We start from the raw sequence: 24,984 nt of genomic DNA, 5'->3' as shown, positions 1-24,984 counted from the left end.
CTTATTAGTAAAGAGTTTAGGAGATGTAGTTTACATGAAAAGCTTTATGAATAATAATAATTTTGAGATATGATCCCACAAAGATTAAAAAAAATATGTCACTAAGACCCTTATCAACTACCTTTGACACTAAGTTGAGCTGAACATAGGTCTTTCCCAACATCATTAGTTGCTTGACAGGTATATTGGCCAGAATCTCCTTTTCCTACTTTAAGGATCCTCAAATGTGGTGTATTTCCCACACATGTGATTGTATAGTTTCCTCCAGGGCGAATCTCTTTGTTATCCTTTGACCAAGTGATTCTCATTGGTTGAGCACCAGTGACATGGCACTCAAAATCAGCACTCTCTCCAGCAATAACATCTATCGATACAGGTTTGATGTCAAAGAAGGGAGATTTCTTGGGTTCTAGAACATGAAAAGAGAAACACAATACACATTTTTGCTCATCCAAATTTTGGACATAAGATGCTAAAGAAGACACGGCTGGTTAAAAAAAATGATTTGTGTGGAAACTAACCTCTTGCTGTCATTCTAGCACTAGAAGAAGCAGTTCCAAGAGGATTGGATGCTGAACAAGAGTATTGTCCAGAATGACTCAAATCAGTTTGCAAAATTTTGAGAGTTGCTATATTATCTACAAATGATGTCTGCAAATTTTCATCATCTCTTAAAAGTACCCCATCTCTATACCAAGAAACTTGGATGGGTGCTGAGCCATTTAAACGACAAGTTAGAGTGACTGGTAACCCAACAGTTTGCTCAATGTCCTTTAATTGTCTTGCAAAGGAAGGCGGAAGCTGACGCTCTGTAGGAATGTAACAATAATAATAATATGTTAATTATTAATGAACATATTAATTAATAAATATTTTAGGATATTATTTGAGGGGACATTTCCCTAAGAAGATAAAAGATAAAGAAGAGAAGAACTAATAAAAACAATAACCTTGAATTCTGAAGACTGTCTTAGAAACAGCAGTTCCAACATTATTTTCTGCCACACAGGCATACTCTCCACTGTCACTGATATTCACTTTGTTAAAAACAAGTGTGGCTATATTGTTGGTAAAGTACGTTCTATATTCAGGAGTTGGCCTTAATTTGGTATCTCCTTTGTACCAAGACACTGTAATTTCTGGTGTTCCAGCGACCTGGCATTGTAAAGAAGCTGAATCTCCAGCTGCTGCTTCCAGAGGTTCCAGTTCCGTAACAAAATAAGGTGGTTCTAAAGAATAAATCATAACAATCAGCAGTGAGGATTAAAAACCATACTTCTCAGTAGGAGAATGTAAGATGCCAATAGCAGATATGCTGACGCACCTAATGTAGATACTGTGGCTTCACAAATATCCCTTCCAGCCTCATTCACCACTTCACATGTATAGTGTCCAGCGTCATTTTTGGTACTGTTGACAATTTCTAAGATGCAAGATTTTTCAGTTGTGACAATGCTGCATTTTTCTGACTGACTTATATGAATGCCATTCTTTTTCCAGGTCACTGAAATAGGAAGGGTTCCAGTGTAGGTGCCCTCCAGAATGATGGATTTGCCAGGTTCAACCCAATGATCACTTAATTTCTTCACAAATGCAGCAGGTTCTAGTGAGTAACAAAATGATCACAGTCAAAAGTCCAGAATACTAATCTGAAAAGATAAACTTTAGTTTGGTATTTGCCAAATGGAAAGAGTAAAGAAGTTTAAGCAAACCTTTTACAAAAAGACGAGTTGTACAAGAAGCTTTGCCAGCATCATTAGAAACCACACAGGTATACTCCCCACTCTGGGAAATATCAACATTAAACAGTTCCATTTCTGCCACTGTGTCTTCAAAGTAGATATTGCAGTAATCTCCTTTTACAAGTTCTCTGGCACCTCTGAACCAGCCAACCTTGAAAGGAGGGGTTCCTCTGATAACACTTGTGAAAGTCACATTTTTGCCTGGTAGAACCTCCAAGGGGTCAGGTTCCTTCACAAAAGAAGGTGGTTCTAAATAAAGATGGAAAAGATCGAAGAATAAATTATAAGCTCCAAATGGAGTATTAACAATTATCAATCGCAAAAGAAGATTATCACTAAATACAACTGCATGTTTAATATGAAATGAAAGATTTTCCAAGAAAGAAGCTTATGGCACAGAAGAAGTAACATATTTCGAAATAATTTTGCTATGTTACACTGACCTTGGATAGTTAACACTGCCCTGCATTCATCAGATCCAGCTGCATTAGCAGCTACACATGTGTAATTGCCCATATCAGATGAGTCCAATGAATTCAGCTGCAAAGTGCAGACATTATCTGAAAATGTTGTTTGGTATTTTGCTCCACTAACAATCTTATTTTGTTCTTGAAACCAAGCAACAGAAATAGGTGGCGATCCAGACACTTTGCATTCCAAGATACAAGAAGAGCCCAATATCCCATTAGTGTCTTTCAGTCTTCTTATGAAAGAAGGAGCCACCATCCGGTCTGTGTAAGAAAATGCAAGACACTCACAGTAATCTGAGCCATAAAGATGCTTTTAAAAGAAAATTCAGGTAAGCATTAGAAGAATTATCATTTAACTGACCTGAAACCTCAACAGTAGCTGTGCAGCTGCTTTTCCCAACATTATTTTGAACCTGGAATGTATATGTTCCAGTATCTTGCTTTTCTACTGAAAGAATCTTTAGGGTAGACACTTTGTTATAGAAGCTAAATTTGTGTTTTTGGCTACTGGTCAGCAGCTTTCCATCTTTATACCATTCAACTGAGAGTTCAGGGGTGCCAGTCACTTTACATTCCAAGGTACAAGTTTCTCCTACAGTCACCATCACTGATCCTGCCTTCTCTACGATGTCTGCAGGCTCTGAAATGAAATGTTATACTCCTTTGTCATACACTATTACATTTTAGTATAAAATTTCATGATGAATTTTAGTAATTATAGGCTATCTATCTTCAAAAGTAGCATAAAGTCATTTAAAATATTTTAAATGAACTAATCTATTCTTGTTAATAAAATTAGAAGATATAGTTACTAAGCTAAATGTATTAGTAGATGTCAATTATAGATGAAATCCTATGTCAGGACAAATGTTTAGGACAAATCCTTGTTCTAAAATCATTTGGATTGTCATATACAGGCTCTATATTGATTTGTTATGAAGTATTTTCCGAGCGGGGTTATTTACTATAATGAATTATTTTGAACTGTATGAAATGTGCAACGTGAAAAAGCTATTTTAATGGGTAGAGACAATCATAGCAATTAGTCTGTTGAAATGCTTAAGAGTTTTTGTTCTAACCAAATGTGGTCAACTTTTAAATGGAAGACTGCTATTCTATATTGTAACTGCATAATTATCAAGCTAAAAATAAATAATTTCACAAATGAATGGGAAAATCTTTCCTATCATCATTTTGCCCTGGAATGTTGACTTTCTTATTCTTTAGTTTTGAGATCAACACAATTTCCAATACTCACTTTACTTCCAATATTTACCTAATTTAAAGTCATTTTTACCTTAGCAAAAGAAGTAATGAAATATGGTAACAAATCTCCCAAGCTCTACCTTGTTAAGTAAGAGATGAGTAGATACTATAGAACATGTATATATAATTAATGATGTAATATATTCATAGGACATGTAGGAACAAACACATATAGGTTATTAACAAAACAAGTTGTTGTTGGGAGTTTAGGGTTGGAAAGACTTTGAAAACTTCTAGTTCAAAGAAAGAGATATCTAATCTTTGAAGATTTTTAGGGAAGATGATTTTTTTCTATATCCTGCAGTATCTGGTATACAATACCTTCTTTCTACCAAGAAATTACTTTTACCAACCTAAAACAGTGAGTGTAGCCAGGTTCTCCCTCATTCCGCCATCATTTCTGATCTGACAGATGTACTTCCCAGCATGGGCTAGTTCTGTTTTTGCAAACTGTAGAGTTGCAATATTTTCCACATAGGTGATTCTGGTATTTTCACTTTCTCGAATCACTTCTTTATCTTTAAGCCATTCCACATAAATTGGCTGGACACCTTCAATGGTTGCTTGTAACTCAGCAGGCTCACCAACCACAACAGTGAGGCTGTTAAGTTTTGTAACAAATTTGGGTGGTTCTGAACAAGAAAAGATGAAAAAGAGTTGTAAAAAGATAGAAATGTAGTTTTTTGGTTTTAGGGTTGGGGGGAACTGGAGAAGTAAGAGGAAAAGAATATAAATTTTATATATTACTGACATCAGTGATACTGATATGCTTACCTTTTAATTTTACAGTACAAATGCACGTGTCACTTCCCACCTCATTTTGTGCTTTGCAGTGATATTCACCAATGTCTGTAGTTTCAACATTTAAGATATGAATGCTTGCATGGAAATTTTTAGTTGAAATCTTGTATTTTTTGCTACTTCGGAGTTGTCTTTTATCTTTATACCAAATCACCTCAAATGGTGGTGTTCCAGAAAGTTCACATTCAAGACTAACTTCAGCACCCTTAAGTGTATCTACAGGAGGGGGAATGCTGCTAAAAACAGGTGGTTCTGTAAAAAAAAAAGAATTTCCTATGAATTCAGTTTATTGATTTTCAAAGAAATATTTAATGTTAGGTGTAGAAAGTGTCTTTGAGGCCATCTAGTCTAATCCTTTCATTTTTATAGATGCAATGATAGGCTCACAGATGCCATAACTTGTTACTGATAGACTTGAGACCAGTACTTGTGAGCTTCACTGTACTAATTTCTGTCAGATTAAAAAATAATGTAAAAATGGTGAGGGGGGAAGGAAATTGTTTGTTGATAGTAGTAGAAGAAACATGGAATAATGAGTTCTATGCTGAGAGTAAATTAGAACATGCTGCTATGTCTTTGATCTCCAATTTCTAATTTTATAATAAGAGAAAAGCAATATTTGCTATTTAATGTACTACATATAGCTTTAAAATTATCACTGTTATTGCTACTGCTGATAATAACAATAGAGATTATGCTTGCATTTTCATTGACTGAGTCAAGGCAGATCAGTGAGCCCAAAAGATCAATTTACATTTCTCCAAAAAAATAATGAAAATAGAACTTGACAAGAAGAAGAAAAAAGTATGCCACCTTACTTACTGTAAGCAAGATACTGTTTTCAGTTAATAAAGAATATAAGAAAAGAGACTGCTAACCTTTTACTATGACCTTTGTGCTGCAGCTTGTGCTACCAGCAGGATTGTGAGCTTCACATATGAAATCGCCACTGTCCTCAGTGCCAAGGTTGTTCATCTGTATCACAGCCACTGACTCAATGAAGGACATTGTGTATTTTTCACTGGCTGACAATTCATGGTCATTTTTGAACCATCTGACTTTGATTTCAGGAGATCCACTCAGTTTACACTCAAGCCGTGTTGAATCCCCTGCTTTCACTATTTTGGTTGCTTCTAATTTCTTAACAAACTTTGGTGGTTCTATGAGGCCAAGGGGGAAAAAAGAAGCTAAAGTGAATGCCAAGTATTAAAGAGAAGGATTCGCATGCTTCTGATTACATTAAACAGTGGGAAGATATTAGCTTAAATATTAACTTAAAATTAAATTAAACTTAAAATATTAACAAAATTTTTTGCTTAGACTGTCTTAAAATTTGGATGCTCATTGAAAGTAATTATTAGGAAGAGGCTTAATAGCTGAATATAGAAAGAATTAGACACAAAGAGAGACAGAAACACAAAACAATCAGGTCTGCACACCTGTTACAAGCAACATTGTTGTACAAGAGTCGCTACCAACATCATTGGTAACTTGGCAAGTGTAATGTCCAGTCTTTGAAGTATCCACAGAGTAGAGATTTAAGAAACCTGTTGACCCTTCCAGCCCAATAAAGCATTTAGGTCCTGATTCAAGTTCAACCTCATCTTTAAACCACTTTATTTTAAATGGTGGTGTTCCTCTTAGGACTGCCTTAAATTCCACTGTCGAATCTGGCACGGCTTGTTGTCTTTCAGGTTTCACTAGGAAGCTTGGTGGCTCTATAGTTTTTAAGAAGAAATAGGTTGAATTAAACTTCTACCAGTGTGTTTTTACAATTTTAATAAGAAAATAGTGTAAAAAAGAAATGTTAAAAATATTAAAATTTTCTAAAAGTGGAAGACATGTAAAGAAACAACTTCTGAGAATGATTTTTAGCTTCAAAGACAAAAAAGAGTAAGAGTGATCTATTTTTAAAATATTCATAAATAAGAATCAAGAAGAGGTGAAGATTTTGCAAACCTTTTACAGTTAAGATTCCGCTACATGCAGCATCTCCTGCTACATTTGCAACCTTGCAGGTGTAATTTGCAGTGTCTTCTAATTCAAGATTATTAACTTCCAATGCAACAGTGTTCTCATGGCACACGAGTCTGTATTTTGCACTGGCAGTTATTTCTTTCCCATCTTTATACCACTGGGCATTAATGGGAAGTGAACCTGAAACTTTACATTCCATTTGAATAGAAGAGCCCAGAACTTTATCCATTTTGGTTAGTTTTTTGGTGAATGATGGAGGAATTGTTTCATCTGCCCAAAAGAAATACCAAAAAAGTACCCATTAACATATTTGATTTTCTTTAGTAGAGGGCTTTAAAGAAATCAAATGAGCAAGTTGAAATAAAAATACCAACCTAGAACTCTTAAGTAGGCATCACAGCTACTGCTCCCAAAGTCATTTTCAACCTTGAAAGTGTACTGACCACTGTCCTGCTTCATTACTGACTGAATCCTGAAACTGGCAATATTGTTTTCAAAACTCATTGCAAAGTATCTATTGGGCACAATGGGTCTACCATCTTTAAGCCATTTCACTCGAAGTTCAGGGGTTCCAGCTACAACACATTCAAGAGTCACTGGGTCTTTTTCAGTTGCATCAACCGATTTAGCCTTCTCTATTATTTGTGCTGGTTCTGTGATAAAATCAAAGCATGATTAAAATTATTTTTTTTCCAAAAGAGATAATGTGAACCTACTAAAACATGTGCTTCAATAGAATAATATTTACAGAATGGCTCACAAACCTTGTACTAAAAGGAAAGCGTAACACTTTTCAACTCCTGACTCATTCTTGGCTTGACAGGTATATCTGCCACTGTGGACATTATCCACCATTGTTATCTGTAGGGTGGCCACATTGTTCACGAATGACATATGCACATTATCATCTTCATCGATAATCTGATCATCTTTTAGCCATACCACAGAGAGAGGGGGAGAACCTGCCACTGTGCCCTGAAAAATGGCTGAACTTTTCAAAACTGTCATCACATTTTCTATCTTCTTAGTGAATGAAGGTGGTTCTGTGGTATGAGAAGAAGAAAAATGATTTGAATTGGTTGGCATAAAAAACATCAAAGTGAATTATAGAATGGAAGAGATAATATCCTGCTTCTTGTTTTCTGTCACTGACCTTTCAAACTGACTCTGGTACTGCAAGAGCAGCTTCCACCTTCATTGGATACAATGCACTGATAATCACCAGTATCTGAAGGGTCACACTTAGTTATATGGAGATTAAATACTGACACTCGATCAGCTAGTGTATATTTTTTGCTGCTTCGGATTTCTTTGTTGTTCTTGAGCCAAGTAACTTCAAACGGAGCAGTGCCTGTTACTTCACACTCAAGCTCCACATCTCTATCTTTGACTACTTCCACGGGTTTCAGCTCCCTTACAAATGTGGGAGGTTCTAAAAATTCAAAAGGAAGACAAAGTCTAGCTTACTCAAAGGAAAGGCTAAAATCCAGAAGATGAATAGAAAAAGCAGGTATGAGTTTCTAACCACGAACCTTTCACTTTCAACTCAATGCTACAACTTGAAGTGCCAGCATCATTTCGGGCCTCACAGACATAGGTTCCACTGTCTTCTATCTTGGCACCCAAAATTTGAAAAGTGGCTAAGCCATCAATGAAGGAGATGCCATACTTGTCCAGAGCAGTTATTTCATTCCCATCCAAGTACCAAGAGACTTTAATCTCTGGAGTGCCTGTTATTTGGCATTCGAAAGTTGTTGACTGTCCTTTCCGCAATACTAACACAGGACTGGGCTTCTTAATAAACTGAGGGAGTTCTATATATGAACAAAAGGTGATACATTTTACTTTCTGGAAGATTAAAAAAAGTACCAGCAAGATTGTTTTTTTATTAAATAATTTCCCACCACTATTATCAAAATAGAAATAATCCCACTTGCACCATTACTCCACAATCCCATCTCCTTCCACATCCCTGACCCTGAAAAAAATCAAAAAAGGATAAGAGATACAAAGATCCAGACCTTTTACAAAAAGAGTTGCTTTACAAGTAGCTGTGCCAACATCATTGCTTAGCTGACAAATGTAGGTTCCAGAATCCCCACTTTTGGCTGAAAAGAGTTCTAGGATAGTTGATGTATCATCTTTCCAGACAGAACGAGCTGCTCCTGAGTGTAATTCTTTATTATCTTTAAACCACTTTATAGTCAAGGGTGCTGTCCCGCCTACAAGAGCCTTCATCTGAACTCGAGAGCTGGGAGCCACATCTTGGGATTGTGGCTTTTCCACAAAGTAAGGGGGCTCTAAAGAGGTATACAAAAAGGAGGAGTAGGGGAAGGGTAGGAAGATTTGTTTTAGGATTATGAAGTGAATTTGAGACATAAGAAATGAGTCTTTCTCATTAAATGAAAAACAGAAGTTCCAAACCTTTGACTGTAAGATATCCCGTACACTGGTTATGGCCTGCTTTGTTTGTGGCAGCACAAGTGTAAGTGCCACTATCTGCACCTTCCAGTTGACTGATTTCCAAAAATGCTGTGTTGTCATGGAAAGAGAATTTGTATTTTTCACTAGCAAGTATCTCTTGGTCGTCTTTGAACCACTGGATGCTTATAGGGTGGGATCCAGCTACTATACATTCTAAGTCAATGAAAGAACCTTTAATGCTATCCATTTTCTTTAACTTTTTGGTGAACGAGGGAGGTATGATTAGATCTGTCCAACAAAAAGGCAAAAAAGAAGAGTTAGGACAGAAATCTTTTGGAATTGTGAGACATAAAAAAAAGATAAATGCCAACATCATTCCACTGCCAAAAGGAATACAAACCTAAGACATTTATGCTAGCTTTGCAGCTACTCCTCCCAACGTCATTTTGAACCTCAAAGGTATATTCTCCACTATCTTGCTTTTCTGTGGATATTATCTTGAGTATAGAGACTGTATCAGTGACACTGATTTTATATTTGGGACCCAAAGCCAACTCTTTTCCATCTTTGAACCATTTGGCTGTTATCTCTTTAGTTCCTGAAAATTTAACCTGTAAGGTTGCTGGGTCACCTTGGGTAACATCTATAGACACAGCCTCATCTGTGATCGTTGCTGGTTCTGTAGCAAACACAAAGATAAGACATGGATTTATGAATGTTTAATGGAGAAAGGCTTTCAGGTCAATAGCTTTCTAAGCATCAGGGAGAACTGTGCTGAACTAACCTTTTACTGAGAGTGAAGCAGAGCATCTTTGTATGCCTGCATCATTTTTGGCTTCACAGAAATATTTCCCATCATGTTTCACTTCAATGCCACTGATATATAAACTGGCTACATTATTCTCAAATGTCATTCTAATATTGTCATCTTCGGTAATCTCATCATTATCTTTTAACCAAGTCACAGTGATTGGCAGAGAGCCTTTAAGAGTGCCCTGGAATGCTGCAGTACCACCCTGCAGGGAGCTGGTGCTCTCAATCTTCTTGACAAATACTGGAGGTTCTATTAGAAAAATAAATTCTTCATGAGAAACAGTTTGGTAGCAATACTTAAGCATGTCTATAGTGACACTAGTTGACACTAACCTTTTAAAGTGACCTTGGCACTGCAAGTGCTGCTGCCCACCTCGTTAGTCACCCTACACTGGTATTCACCAACATCAGGGGCATCAAACTTGAGAACCTGAAGGCTAACCAACTGATCCTGAATGAATGTTTTATACTTTCTCCCACTTCGAAGAGTTGTGTTGTCTTTGAACCAAGTAATCTCAAAGGGAGGAGTGCCTGCTACCTCAGCCAACAGCATCACATCATATTCTCTCAAAACTTCAATTGGCTGGAACTTCTTGCTAAAGTAAGGTGACTCTATAGTACAAAAGAAGATGGTTTTTGGTTAATAAGCTTCTGGAAGGTTTGCTTCAGGTCAAAACTTGGAGACTGTCTGAAGCAAAATGACCAAACACACACCTTTCACTATGATAATGCTACTGCAGTGGTCACTTCCTGCTTCATTTTGAGCCTCACACATGTATTCTCCACTATCTTCAATGACAATATCTGTAAGTCTGAGGATGGCAACTGAGTCCACAAAAGACATTTTGTGCTTGCTGCTCTCCTTAATTTCTCTGTCGTTGACAAACCAGGTTATTTTAATCGGAGAGGTGCCTGTGACTTTGCAGGCTAACTGAGTTGAGTCTCCCGTTTTCAACAGTTGTGAGGGCTCTAGCTTTTCTATGAAGGTAGCAGGTTCTGTGGAATGGAGAAAGTTATTAAGAAGAGAGAGAAAGAAGTAAAGACACTGCAAAATCGCAGCACAAAGAGGTCAAGAAAATAAGGCAAACCTTTCACAAACAAGTTTGCACTGCATTCCACTGTTCCGGCCACATTGCTGACTTTACAGGTGTATTTTCCCGAGTCTGATGTTTTTACTGTATATAGTTCCAGGGAACTCTCTAAAGATTCTTTGGTAATATAGCAGTTGCCACCAGAAACCAGTTCCTTGTCACCTTTATACCATCTGATGGTGAATGGAGTTGATCCTTTAAAAGTACTCTTGAGAGAGACTGTGGATCCAGGTAACAAGTCCCTTGACCCAGGTTTAATAACAAAGCTGGGAGGTTCTGAAGAAAAGTTGCAAGAAATAAGTTCAGTGAGTTAAGAGGTAAGGTCTAGAAATGAAGAAGACTTAATTATTGAATATTGTACAATAAGAAATAAAAGGAAAATGTTTTCCCAACCTTGGACAATTAAAGCACCACTGCTGTCTTTGCTTCCAACAGAATTTGTGGCCCGGCAAGTGAAGCTCCCTGCATCGCTCATGTCTACTCTGCTTATCTCCAAGGAGGCTGTGCCTTCCACAAAAGCTATTCTGTATCTGTCTGATGAAGTGATTTCTTTGCCATCTTTGAACCAGGATACCCTCATTGGAAGGGAGCCAGCAATTTTGCAATCCAGGCGGCAGTCACTGCTGACCACACTGTCTATGTTGCGTAAGGGTTTGGTAAAGAATGGGGCGATGTCGCGATCTGTCCATGGCACAACAAAAGAGAAAAGTCAAAATGTAAAATGACTCTGTTTTTTTCTATTCGATTGTGTTTAAAAATAAGTTATATAAAGTGCCTTTAAAAATACTAACCCAATACAGTAAAAGTTGTCTCACAGGAGCTGCTCCCAACTTCATTTGAAATCTCAAATGTGTATTGACCACTATCGTGTAGTTCAGCCGAATAAAACTTGAGCTGGGCAACATTATTCTTAAAGCTGAATCTGTATTTTTTACTGGAAACCATAGGTTTTCCATCTTTATACCACTTAGGTTTCAGTTCTGGGGTGCCGGAAACAGTGTACTCCAGAGTAGCTGGATCTCCAGCTGTCACCTGAATCAGTTCTGCTCTCTCAACAATCTTGGCTGGTTCTATGGTATCATTAAAGAATTGTAATTTAGAAAAGAGTATCAAGGCTTTATTTCAAATGTAAACAAAAATGCATAGTTAAAAATGTTCCTACACTGACCTTTAACTGTTAATTCCCCAACAGATGTTTGACTTCCAGCCTCGTTCTCAGCTAGGCAAGTATACTTGCCACTAAAACTAATTTGGACATCAGGGATTAGCAAAAGTGCAACACCATTGGAAAAGCTCATTTTGATTTTCTCGTCTTCTTTAATGATATCTTGTCCTTTCATCCAGGTAACTGAAATAGGTTCTGAACCCCTTACGGCGGCTTGCAAAGTAACTGTTTGTCCTGCTAGGGCAGTAAAATCATCTACTTTCTTTATAAAAGTTGGTGGTTCTAGTTTAAAGAGAAAAAGGAAAACATAAAAAACTCTTCTGCTACTATACATTTCAATATACACATTGTATAAATAAATTTATTTAGGTGGTTTATCTAGGTGGATTAATCTGGCCCAAATACTATGTTATGCTACATCATAATTTACCCAGAAGAACCAAGCGTTTGGAAGAATTATTTGATTCTAGGGAGAAAAGTAGATATAAGAGCTTTGCCCTTTGTAGGGATGGATTATAAATGACATATTGTCTTACTCCCTTGTCATCAGAAATGAGAGTCTAAGTTACCACTGGGGCCATTGAATGAATGGATTTGCTGAATTTGTTCCCAAAATAGAAGTAAAACCAAGAGAATATTAAAAGAAGAGAACATACTAGTTTGATCTCAATAAGAAAACTACTTTGTCGACGGTTTTAAAAGATGTTAGTTTTCAATCACTAACCTTTTAGGATGAACGTCGCACTGCAGCCGCACTTGCCAACCTCATTAGCTACCACACACTCGTATTCGCCGACATCTGCACTATTAAATGAAAATATCTCCAGAGACACAAGAGATTTCTGAGAAAGCAACCTGTATTTCTTACTACTTCGGATTTGCTTCTTGTCTTTAAACCAGCTAATTTCAAAGGGTCCAGTGCCTGAGATTTCACAATGAAGAAGAGCATTGGTTCCTCTCACTATCTCTGCCGGCTCAAGAGTTTTGATGAAAGAAGGGGGTTCTACAAAAGCATTAAACCACCAAGAAAGAATTAGTTACAAACAACGGATAAAGAAATGTATCACTCTGAATAAAGACAGGCAGTAACTGTGAAGACAAACCTTTGATAACTATTTCAGTACTGCAGCTATCACTGCCAACATCATTAACTGCTTCGCATGAGTAGCTTCCACTGTCTTCCACTTTCACATCAGTGATATCAAGCACAGCCTCAGAGTTGGCAAAATACATTCGGACTGTGTTACTTTCACTAAGTTCTTTGTTATTTTTAAACCAGGTGACCTGGATCACAGGAGAACCTTTGAGTTTGCAATGGAGACGTGCTGATTCACCTGGGAGCATTAAATAAGATGGATCCACCTTCTTCACAAAGGATGGTGGTTCTAAATAAAGATTATAAAAAAAGAAAAGAAAAACCCTGAAACATGAAATTCACAAGGGAAAAGCAGACAGAAAAAGAACAAAAGGACAGAAGAGACATGAATTGTGATTAAAGACATGTTGCTTCCACCCAGCCATGTTCAGTCAATACTAGACCCTTCCCAGTTCCCCAGTAAAAAATTGGTGTTAACTAAAGAACATTTTTAAATGAAGAACTTTAACATACATATACACAAATATACACATAAACACACCAAACATTCTTTAAAGTGATGAATTTTTTTGGAAGAAAAAATGAAAAAATCATAAATAGACTGAAAAGAAAAACATGCATTGTATGGGGAGAAAAGATTTCCCAAAGCATTTGCCAAGAATGAAATTATATAATAATAAAACTTATTATCTATAGCTATGTTCCCTATCCCTGACTTCATTAAAATATTTCTATTCTACTCTTGGCAATGGCAAGACACAGACACTGATGGGAGTAACCAAGGCTTACCTCGGATAGAGACAGTGGCAGAAGAGGAGCTGCTTCCAGCCTCATTGGAAGCTGTGCAGACATAATTCCCTGAATCCTTTAATTTGGCCAGAGGAATCTCAAGAGATGCTATTTTATCCTCAAAATAGATCTTAAAATCCTTTCCAGCAGGGATTTTTTGCCCATCTTTACTCCACGTTATCGTTACTTTTCTATCTTCATCCACTTGGCATTCAAGATGCACCCTCTTATTGACAGCAGACTGTACAGATTCTAACTCTTTAATGAAATGTGGCTTATCAATTATGATCAGCTCTGCTTGGCAGATGTCTGCCCCAAATTTGTTAGAAGCCTTGCAGGAGTAGACCCCTCTGTCTTGTGCAGTAAGATTTGATAGTTCTATAATGTGCTTGTTGTCTGCATCTGAAATCTTGCATTTAGGTGAAGGTGATATGGCAATGCCATCTTTCTGCCAAATGGTGTCAATCACAGGGGTCCCTGACACTGTACAAGCGAATTTGGTTGCCTTTCCCACAAAAGTTGTAACTGACTTAGGTCTGGTTAGAAAGGTTGGTGGAAATGCCTCTGCAAAAGAAATTTTAAAAATCATTATATTCAGTTTGCACTCAAACTCTCATTTCTAAACATTCCAAAAGAGAAAAGAAGATAATTCATGTTTTGAGATGGTCATTACTTAAAAAGAGAATAATAGAATAGTGGGACCAAAGGGACCAACAAAGAAGAGGAATGATAACATTCTTTACAACAGAAAGTCAATATTAGTCCAAATTTTAAACATATCTCATTCTTAACAGCAGATGGTTCTGAAACATCTAACCAGTAACTCAGCCAATTTTTTATTTCATTTCATTAAAAGAAGGTGTGCAGAAAAGAAAAAAGAATAGTGCCAGAATAGCAGAGTTTAATTAGCAGCTTACTTTCCTAAAGAAAAATTTTGATGGTCAAGAATAATATGCCAGAAGGAGGTTCCCACACGCTTCATACTTCTTCCACCCATGGTCCCTTCCACCAAACACCTAAATGACTGAGCTTCCAAATGGTTTCCTAACCTATTTCAAGACAATGGAAATATTTTGGTGCAATCCATTTCCATTTCACCCCCTGCAACATGAATTTAGTTTCCAAGCAGTACACAATATTCTGTCCACTGCCATTCCTCCCTATCCTCCTTTATTCTAACATGTCAGGCTGGACTTACAGGAGGTTTTAGATATCATTACTCTATGTTTTGTGTAAAATTGTTTCTAATCAGAGAATTTAATAATTACATTGTAATAAGCAATAGCTATAATCCCAAAGGAAAGATTCTAGGCTTGGTTTTCCTTGAGAGAACTGAGATAAAGAATTAGATTAGTGGAGTAGTGTTAATTCTTAAAAGCTTCTATCTAGAGGAGAAAAATGTTCTGCATTGCTTGTATATTGACCCACTCCTCTCCAGATCCTTGCCAGAATCAGGTAAGTTTTGGGGGGGGCTTGGGGGGGACCTTTTCCCAAGCAAGGTCCTCATCAAGAAGCTGGGTAATTTCCAAACTCATTTTTCAATTCTCATCCTTTAACTGTCTCCACAATGTAGGAGAAATATGTGTCTATTAATTTGATTTTGCTAACAGGTGGATTTAAGTGGTTGATGGACATTACAGAATCGCCTAGGCACATTTTAGGGCAAATGATAAATTGGGGGGAAATGACCCATTATATTTCACTGTTGAAAACCTATAGGGAAGTTGCGAGAAGGGAGAGAGTTGTGTGGTAAAATGAATTATTAAAATACTCATAGAAATACATGATAAGAAGTGAAAATGGAATTTCTTGTATTTTCTTCCACTGATAATCCATTTCCATGATCCATGGAAAAACTGTTCTCATTCCACACTTAGACATTAAGTAGAACTTCCACTATTGTCTAGTAGAACATAGCCCTAACAAATATAATAAGATACAAGCACATCCCAATTAGTGTGAATAATTGGTTCCAATATAAAAGAAATTTGCAGCTCAAATTTGGATAATATAATCACTTAAGAAGATTCATTATTTACACTAATAGAGACAGTTAAGTTTTAAGCCAAGCATTAAGAGCCTGATAATTTTTTTTTGTTAAGTGACAGATGTTGACAAATTTACTTCAAATTATTGTACCAAGTAGGTAGTTCAGACACTATTTCACCAAATAATTCAAGGTGGCCATTCAAAAAGGCAAAATAAATTTTTTTCAGATGTCATTTTAGCACATTTTAACTTTTCTTTGGGGTACCTCTTCATTAAAGTGAATACAGTCTATTTTAGATTTCATTTGGATTATTTTTCTACCATTTACTATTGTCTATAAGGAAATTGATTTTTATTTTTCTTCTTTAATTTGTAGAAAAATAACTGGAAAAAACAGGTTTTTTTTTGAAAGGCAGTGGGGTTAAGTGACTTGTCCAAGGTCAAACAATTAGGTAATTATTAAGTGTTTAAGATTGGATTTGAACTCAGATCCACTTGAGTCCAGGGCCAGTGCTTTATCCACTGTGCCACCTAGCAGTCCCATGTTCTTGAGTTTTAATATATGTAATTTTCTGCACCAGTATGAAAAAAATATGATAATTTATAGGTCTGTTTATGAAAAGTGCTTTGTAGCAGGGCATTGCTTTAAGTCAATGAACTTACTAGAATATTACAAAGAGTACTATTTTCCTCTGACACAATGTGTTGACAAAGATGTGAAAGCTGGATTGATGCACCCATTTGTGTTCTGTATTTACCTGTTACAGTTAAGGTTGCTGTACAGCTGACACTACCATATTCATTAGAGGCTTTACAGCTGTACTCTCCACAGTCAACAACTTGGGTTCTCAGTATTTCCAGGCTGGATGTATAATTTGTAGATCTTATTGAGCACTTTTCACTCTCATAGATTTCTCGGCCAGCTTTAAACCACTGGAAGTGAACATTGGGTGCGCTTTCGATCTCACAGGTGAACTTAGCAAGGTGTCCAAGAGCTACCTCCAAGGGTTCAATTCTCCTCTTGATGACTGGGGCAGCTAGAAATAGAAACATAATTTTGTCAGGAAATTTTGTGTTATGAATATTGTTTCTCTATATTGTGGATATTAACAGAGTGATGCCCTGAAGTTGATGGCAAGCAATACAAAAGGGTGACTCTGAAAAAAAAAAAAACAACTCCAAAACCAACAACTGTTCTAAGTGACAACCAATGGAAAAATGTGTTTGAAATACTCAGAGAGAGCTCTGCAGTCAGTTAGGAGAACCCAATAATTACTAGAATGTGCTAATGTTAGCTAACATGCAGAACATGCAATGGATTCTATGTACCATAATGTGCTATAATACTGAAAAACAAAAAAGTAAAGGAAAACAATATTTTCAAGGATGCTATAGCAAAAAAAAGAAAGATAAAGTGATTAAAAAGTACACATGGACAGCTAATCATGGTTTTTAAGGAAGAGGGTTGAAATTGTTGATATGGGGTTTACTCTTTGGTACAGTGAATGCTTTCTCATTACGTAAGAGTATTACAGAAGAAGGCTAAAGGGACTCAAGAATATTTAAAATAGAGAAAGCAATAAAAATATGCATTTTTGTTTTCAAAACTCAATGATGACATAAAAATTCACAAGTTTCTGAAAAACCACTAAATGAGGAGAAAGGAAGAAAATTTAAAACCATGATTAGGTCTGTGACTTCATGAATTCACTTATTTAATCTATCATCTACATTAACAGAAAAGATGACACTCAGTGATGACTCTAAATCATTGCAATCCAGTGAATATTAGTTGTGGATATTTTGTCTTCAGAATCCAACCTCTCTTTATTATTGTGAGTTTTGCAGAAGTTGATGTCTTTTCATTTTCATTTCGTGCCACACAGCTATATTCTCCTTGGTGTAGCTCCTTGTTCACTTTGTCGATCATTAGTGTGTATGTATCATGATCTTGTAAACACTTGAACTTTTCATCTGGAGAAATTAGTTTACTCTCAAAATACCAGCTTACCTCTTTAGAATTGGTAATTTGCAATGTGAAGTGTACAGTATCACCTTCTTCTACAACAGTGTCTATCAAATGCCTTTGTATAACTGGACAATCCTTTCTAACTGGACTCTCTTCTGTTGTAGCTAAGTTATTTTCCATGCTATTATGAACAGAGATATCTTCCTTTTCCTCTATCAATTTTAATTCATCATCTTTCTTTTCAGTGAGAACAGAAGCTAGTGGCACCTCTTTAGTGTCTCCTGCTGACTCTTCTTTGACTTGACTTTCTATAAGGAAAGAATTGATCTCTTCCATTGAAATAAGGTTGTTAGGTCTTACTTCTGGTGCAATGGTTACCTCAACTTGTTGTGCATCTAAGGAAAAACCAGCTTCTTCCTCTAAGCTTGCTGTAATACCCAATAGAGGGTCAGTTTGATCTGCTACTAATATATTTTTCTCCTCATAGACAACAGCCCATAAAGCATCCTTAAGTTCCATTTCCAAGTTGGTCCACTGAAGGTCAATTCCTTCAATGACAACAGTGATTTCTTCTGTAATAGAATTCACTGTGGTTATGAGATAGGTGCACATTATTTGTTTAGGCTCTGTGGTGGGTACTATGGTTTTGACTTCAACATCATCAATGCTTTGGAGCCATTCAGTGAAGATGCTAGGCTGTTCCTTTGCGATGGCAGCTTGCAGAGCCCTTCGGAGCTGAACTTTTATGTCCAGTTTATATTGATCTGGAACATCAGCGGTAAATTGCTTTTCCTTAGAAAGGATGTCACTTCCATGAACCTCATGAACATTCTGTATTTCTTTAGGTTGCTTTTTGTACTCAATAAGTTGGGTTTCTGATCTTGACCACTCCTCTGAGTGTTCTTCTTGGAATAATTGCTTTTCTTCTAGTGATAAAGGAAGACTAATGAACTGTCCTTCCTGATTTCTGCCTGCAAAATCTTGAGCCACAGTTCTTAATTGGTCTGTACTTGCCACAAGAATATCATATCCTTTGGTGCATCCATTTTCTGAAAGAAACTGTGGTTCCTGGCTTATCTCAGAGTCCACAGTTTTAATACCCTTGAAACTATCTATAGGTCTTTCATCTAGACTCTGATTCTCAGTTACAATGGGTACCTGCAGAATAGCTTGTGTCTCTTGATCTTGAACAGTCACTCTCTTCTCCTGATCTTCCACAGTGATCATATTTTCTTTTGGGAGAGGTATTTCTTCAGTCACATTGCTGGAAGATAAACAAGGCTGGGGTTCAGGGTTGATTGGCTGAACTCTAAGTTGCTCTTCTGTGAACATGCCACCGTCTTCTGAGGTCATAAGATCTTGAAACAACTGGTCAATGCATGATGAGACAGTTTTTGATGGAGGCTTTTGAAAAGTGAGAACTTCTTCTTTGGGGAGGGTTTTATTGAGTTGTCCAGCTTGCTGTTGCAGTGTGGGAGAGGTTTCTTTGATAGGTGGAATGCACACTGACTGGTCAGTTGAGGGAAATTCACTGGTACTTTCTGAAGAAGGGGTGTTTTGGGGTTCTGTGACAATGGATTGCAGTGAGACTGAACTTTCAAGGAAGGCTGCTTGGTCATCTGATGGTGAATCAACCTTGGATAGTGCTATCTTCCCCTGTTCAATCTGCAAATTAAAAAATTCTTTGTCTTCTTGGATCTCTGAAGTTTCATTAGTGTTTACTGCATGAATATTCATAGCATGCTCATATGAAAATTGCTGCTTTTCTTCAGAGATTAAAGCAGCCTTCAAAATGATGTCCTTTACAAATGATTCAGTTTCCTCCTCTAAAACTGTTATGCCTTGGTCCTTCTTAGGAGGTAAATCTGTTTCAGAAAGGCTCATATCTTCAGGAATTGGTTGTGTTGACTTTGATGTCATGGGTGAACCAGCCAGATTAAGGTCTTCTGTAAGTACAAGAAGTTCAGCAGTAGATATGGATTCCCCCCATGTATTTATGGCTTTACAGACATACATACCACTGTCTTGGCTTTGAGGATCATTTACAATAAATGTCCCTGAACCATCAGGATTATGAATGATAGTAAAATATATATTGGTAGAAAGCTGTTTGTCTTCCTTGAACCACTGAATTTTAGGAACTGGTTCTCCAAGCACTATGTACTCAAAAACAGCTGGGAGACCTTGAATACACTGAACTGGTTTCAACTCCTTAATGAACAAAGGAGGACCTGGACCTCCAAGTTGTTCCAAAGTTTTCTCCACTGTGGGTTTTGCTTCACCATCTTTGCAGCCCTTCACTTTTGACTTTACCTTTAAATGAGCACTGCACACTGTCTTTCCATATTCATTGCTGGCAATGCAAGTATAGTCTCCTTCATCCTCAAATGTGGTATCTATAATGATCAAACTGTAATCATTTCCATCAAATACAAATTTGTAGTCAGTAGAAGCTGTTAAGTGAATTCCATTGAAGAACCACTGAATTTTAGGTTTTGGCATGCCAATGGCTGTCACAGAAAGTTTAGTTACATCCCCTAAGCTTATTTCAACATCAGACATTTTTTTGGTGAACTCTGGGGCATTCCTTTCCTTCTGTAAATCAAATTTATTTGAACTAATGGAAGATTCTGGTAAAACTTCAAGTGTTTTATCTCTATCAGACACCTGAAGGTCAATGTTGTAAGTTTGAAGAGTTTCTTCCTCTCTAGAACACTCTGTATGGGGGGAAATGATACGTTTTTTAAAAATATGCTTCACTAAAAATTAAACATAACAATCTAAAAAAATCAAAATAAAAGGATTAAAATATAACAATAATGTGTACTTTTTGTATTATTAGTATAATTTTATAAGGTATTTTTTGAGATTTTAATCAGTTATTTGAAATTAAATTCTGAAAGACACCACAAGAACTTAGTTTTTGATATGACCCTTGTCTAATGCTTAAAAGATCATGAATTTTAAATATATTTTCTATGGCAAATATAAACAAAGAATTTCTAAAATTACCAATTTAAAATATTTAAATACTTTAAAATAGAAATCTAAACTATTTAATGTAAATTCTCAAAATGGTAGAACCAGAATCAAAGTATATGCTTATCTTTTTATGTCATATTATTTTTGTCATTATTATTATTTATTGTCATAGTAATACAATATTTTCCCATGTTTATATTAAGACATTACAACCACAGAGATCTTTATTCATCAAATGATATAGGAATTATTGAAACAAAGAAGAAAGATCTTTGCAGTCAATAAATCTTTTATATTGAGATTAGCTTCACTGGGTAATCATACTAGTACTGGATATTCCTAAGGGTAACTGGGTTCAAAGAAAACTGCCAGGGGTAGCTAGGTGGTACAGTGGTTAGAGCACCAGCTCTGGAGTCAGGAGGACCTGAGTTCAAATATAATCTCAGACACTTAATAATTGCCTAGCTGTGTGAGCTTGGGCAAGTCACTTATCCCCATTGCCTTAAATAAATAAAAATTTAAAAAAACTAATTAAAACTGCCATTTTGGATAGGTGTATTCTTTTTCTTTCTCTATGCTAGTCAATAAAAGTCAGATGAAAATATTATGAGAATAATAATCTTTGGTAGAAAAGCATAATGCTATTTTCCTGGATTGAGAAGAATTTGATTGTTAGTTTTACTTTATTATGAAAAAATATACAAAAGAAAGATATAAAAATTGTTCTATAATACATCTAGAAGGAAGGTAGCTGAGAGTCTAGATGAGAAATCTGAGGCCCAGAAAGGTTAATTGACCTTGAACAGGGTCATTTACCTAATTAATGGCAGAGCTAAGTTTTAAAACTAAGTCCTTTGACACCAAACCTTGATCTCTTTCCATTGAATTATATTTCTTCCATATGGGAAAGAAAGACATACCTTAGACCTGTCACCTAATTCCAATTTTTCATTAAATTTTATTAAGAAGATTAGATAAATACATTTTATTTAACCATCTAATAAGATAATATTTTAATTTAATTTATTAACACAGAATGATAGGTTCCCTACTATTATTATTTCATGATTAATAAGTTCAAATTTTAATTTAATTTTGAACTCTTTAGGCAAGTAACCTGTACAATGTAAGATTCTAGATAGAAAGACTATATCAAAAAAGATGAAAATAGATTTCTCTTGCTAAAAAAAGCTGTCTGGTTTACTGAGACTGTCTGTAACATTTCAAACATACACATAAAGCTTGAGATATTTTATCCAAATTCTAAAACTATATTAGCAAAACATCCAAATAAATTCATTTTTGACTGAAAGTTTCACTTTTTTCCAATATGGAGAACCATCTCTTATTCCTTCACTTATATAAAACTGAACTGCCTTGGAGTTCTGCTAGAAATTTAGATAACTATGACCTATGAACACTTTTTAAAAACCTTTTTAATACTTGAAATTTCACTTGATATTACCATGAAGAACAAATCATTATTTCCAAAACAAAACATAGTGCCACAAAATGCCTTTAAATCAAAGTTGTTAAAAATTGAATGTTCATAGGAAATATTTCTCTTTTGAGTTGCTAAGGAAATTAGTATTTAAAAAATCTTAAAGATGAATAAGAATATTTCTTGGTAATAATGTGAGAAAATATTTTCCCATGGCATTTTGATTGATACAAAGGAAAAAAGCATACTTCTTGATCCATTCTTTTCTCTCTTGAAGTTCATCCCTGAAGAAAAGCATACATAGTTTTGTGTCATTTTAACTATGATGATTAGCACATGATAAATGCAAGAAGGCTTTTTTACTGAGTAAGTGAAGATGATTTCATTAAGAAAGAGTCAGAAAAGAAATAAAATCCCAACATTAATATTTGAAAGTGTTTTATTGGGTGAGGAAAATCTATACAGCAATAGTTGAAATACAAATACAAAACAGTGAATAGGAGTAATTACTGTACCCTGATTGAGAGAATGAAAGATAATATTTGTATTCAATTATTCTGCATTCTCTTTTGAATGTAGCCCTTATCATCTATTCTGAGAGACAAGGTAATCATGTACTATGATTCTTTTCTTACTTCAATAGCAAACAGCTCTTGAATCATATACAAGATACAACAGTCTCATGTTTGATTCCTTTCTGCACAACTATATTAGCAATATATATATATATATATATATATATATATATATATATATATATATCTCAAGGTACAGGAAGTATGTTTACTTTAAAATATAAGATTCTAGTATTTGCTAACTATAAGAATGAAGAACACTGGCCGAAGTCATATGCAGCATATGGAATAGATCCAATTGTTGATTATTTTAATCAATGAGTTCTAAAAGTACCTTTCAATTTAACACACTTGTGGTGACCATGCTAGTGGCATCTTTGATCTACAATGCATTATTTATCGAAGATTTTCCTATTACATTCCCCAAGTACCTCTGGAGGGAATGAACATGGACATACAATATGACACTACTCCCATTAACTACAATGTTGAATCAGAGAATTTTATTTGTTCATTCTCATTTTTCAGTATTTAGAAAAAATAGAATATAACTATGAACAAAGTTAGTAAATCAAATGCAAATAAATTTTTAGGACTTTTTCATAGATTCAAATATTTTATGGCCAATAGCAATGAAGTGAGTCTTTTTTTTTTTCAAAGCTCACTGGTTTGGTTTAAGATGGTTTGATATAATGAACTCTTTCTATCTAACATTAGAAAACCTCTAACCACAATCAAAATGTTTTGTGAGTCCAGTAAATAATAAATAATTGAATATAAACAAAATGCTGTGCAAACTTTAAAGCATTTTGTGAATGTCATTAATTATTAATAAGGCACTGAATTTTTTAAGAAGCTGATTTTAAAATATGAGAATATCAGTGTCAAACATTGGCCTTCTTAGTTCAGGTTATTCGATTCATTATGACTTCTATTACTTGTAGTTTTTTAAAAAATAAATGTTTTGAGGTTTTTAATGATAGAAAGAGTCCATTATTAAAAAAAAGATTTAAACAAAGAAATACAGAATCCATACAGGAGAAAAAAAGTAATGAATAAGCATGTTATATGAGGTTAAAAATTGAATTATCATGTTAAAATATATTTATTGAATACTGTTTTGATACTACTCAGATAATTTGGGTAATATATAATTACTTAAGAGCCTTACTGTTACATAATCAGTTAGCAATAATGTAACAGCTTATGGTTATATTTAATCAAGATTCATATTTCCATTACTGTATCCCATTTCATTTCCTCATTGCTACAAAACTAAAACTATTTCTCAATTTATTTCTGTCTTATGCTAGCTTTGCCTAGCATAGAAACTTAGAGTTGGCAGGTATCTTAGAGATTATCTAGTCCAACCCTCTCATTATATAAATGAGAAAGTAGTGCTTCTTAATAATTATAGTTTGTAAGACTATGTTTAGATAGAAGTTCAGATGACTTCTTTAGGTTATGATTATTTCAAAGATGATCATTTTAAAATGATCAGTTAAAATCATTTTTAAAAGAAGTACAAGCTATAAAAAAGGCTTAACACATTTCATTAACAATTTCTTGTATTTTAAAAGTGAAATTCAGTGAAAAAGTTAAAGCATCTTGTTGTCTTGTATTGTTAGTATATAGACTAGAATATGTGTTATTACCCATATCTGAGAATACTGTATATTTACAGATATGAATTCTATAAATGATTGGCAGAAGAATCCTGTTCACATACAGAAGACTATGTAAGATAATTCTTTTGAATTGTTTTGGACAAAACAATTAATCCTTTGGAAGACATCTGTGGGACAATCAGATTTTGAAAATAATTTTGATGTCTTTAAAGAGCAGAGACACAGAACTTACTAACAATTAGCCAGAATTGTTTTTGCTTTTGTTGCTGTCCACCTCAAGTAAGAGTTAATAATGGTCATGAATTCAAAAGAACAATTCCAAATATGGGTTATAACATATGTAGAGAGAAGAGATGATGTTAGTCCTTTATTGATTTTCTATTTGCTCATTTGATAGAGTTCTCAATTTCACCTCTTTTCCTTTGAACTCACAGTTTATCTTCAGGTCTTTACTAAAAGATGTGTTCCAATGACACATTATCATGAAGGAGGAATGCAATGTTTACATAGGGGTCCACATTTCACTATACTTGATTTCCAAAGTACAGGTAAATTAGAAGTACAAACAACTAGATTTCCAAAGAGATATTTAATGAATTTGTGCACTAACCAACATAGATAAAAGATGACTAGACATCTGAAAAAGCAGAATATTTACATGTAATAAAATATAGGATTTCTACATAAAGAACTTACTTTAATGGTACATTAAAAATACTACTTTCAAATGATCTTTACAACTGGATACACCTGAAATATAACCTAA

At 35.2% G+C, this 24,984-nt stretch overlaps 1 protein-coding gene across 1 annotated transcript in view; it reads right to left on the bottom strand.

The window, feature by feature from the left end:
• Positions 1-24,984, bottom strand: part of TTN (titin) — a 408,614-nt gene that overhangs the window by 301,408 nt on the left and 82,222 nt on the right. Inside the window, exons 47-77 of the mRNA XM_074212758.1 lie at positions 17,445-20,351; positions 16,382-16,660; positions 13,635-14,198; positions 12,853-13,134; positions 12,474-12,752; positions 11,753-12,031; positions 11,376-11,654; positions 10,978-11,265; positions 10,582-10,860; positions 10,208-10,489; positions 9,827-10,105; positions 9,465-9,743; positions 9,081-9,359; positions 8,681-8,968; positions 8,278-8,556; positions 7,789-8,070; positions 7,410-7,688; positions 7,021-7,299; positions 6,631-6,909; positions 6,239-6,526; positions 5,719-5,997; positions 5,158-5,439; positions 4,253-4,531; positions 3,832-4,110; positions 2,574-2,852; positions 2,186-2,473; positions 1,713-1,991; positions 1,325-1,603; positions 951-1,229; positions 522-809; positions 122-409 (exon numbers count right to left, since the gene is read on the bottom strand). Coding sequence (XP_074068859.1) covers positions 122-409; positions 522-809; positions 951-1,229; positions 1,325-1,603; positions 1,713-1,991; positions 2,186-2,473; positions 2,574-2,852; positions 3,832-4,110; positions 4,253-4,531; positions 5,158-5,439; positions 5,719-5,997; positions 6,239-6,526; positions 6,631-6,909; positions 7,021-7,299; positions 7,410-7,688; positions 7,789-8,070; positions 8,278-8,556; positions 8,681-8,968; positions 9,081-9,359; positions 9,465-9,743; positions 9,827-10,105; positions 10,208-10,489; positions 10,582-10,860; positions 10,978-11,265; positions 11,376-11,654; positions 11,753-12,031; positions 12,474-12,752; positions 12,853-13,134; positions 13,635-14,198; positions 16,382-16,660; positions 17,445-20,351 — 11,628 coding nt within the window. The remainder of the gene's footprint in view (positions 1-121; positions 410-521; positions 810-950; positions 1,230-1,324; positions 1,604-1,712; positions 1,992-2,185; positions 2,474-2,573; positions 2,853-3,831; positions 4,111-4,252; positions 4,532-5,157; positions 5,440-5,718; positions 5,998-6,238; positions 6,527-6,630; positions 6,910-7,020; positions 7,300-7,409; positions 7,689-7,788; positions 8,071-8,277; positions 8,557-8,680; positions 8,969-9,080; positions 9,360-9,464; positions 9,744-9,826; positions 10,106-10,207; positions 10,490-10,581; positions 10,861-10,977; positions 11,266-11,375; positions 11,655-11,752; positions 12,032-12,473; positions 12,753-12,852; positions 13,135-13,634; positions 14,199-16,381; positions 16,661-17,444; positions 20,352-24,984) is intronic.

This window comes from Macrotis lagotis, chromosome 1, assembly GCF_037893015.1.
Source record: "Macrotis lagotis isolate mMagLag1 chromosome 1, bilby.v1.9.chrom.fasta, whole genome shotgun sequence".
Taxonomy (NCBI): Eukaryota; Metazoa; Chordata; class Mammalia; order Peramelemorphia; family Peramelidae; genus Macrotis; species Macrotis lagotis.
The sequence above is the reverse complement of the archived record's forward strand: the minus strand, read 5'-3'. Positions and strand labels throughout refer to the sequence as shown.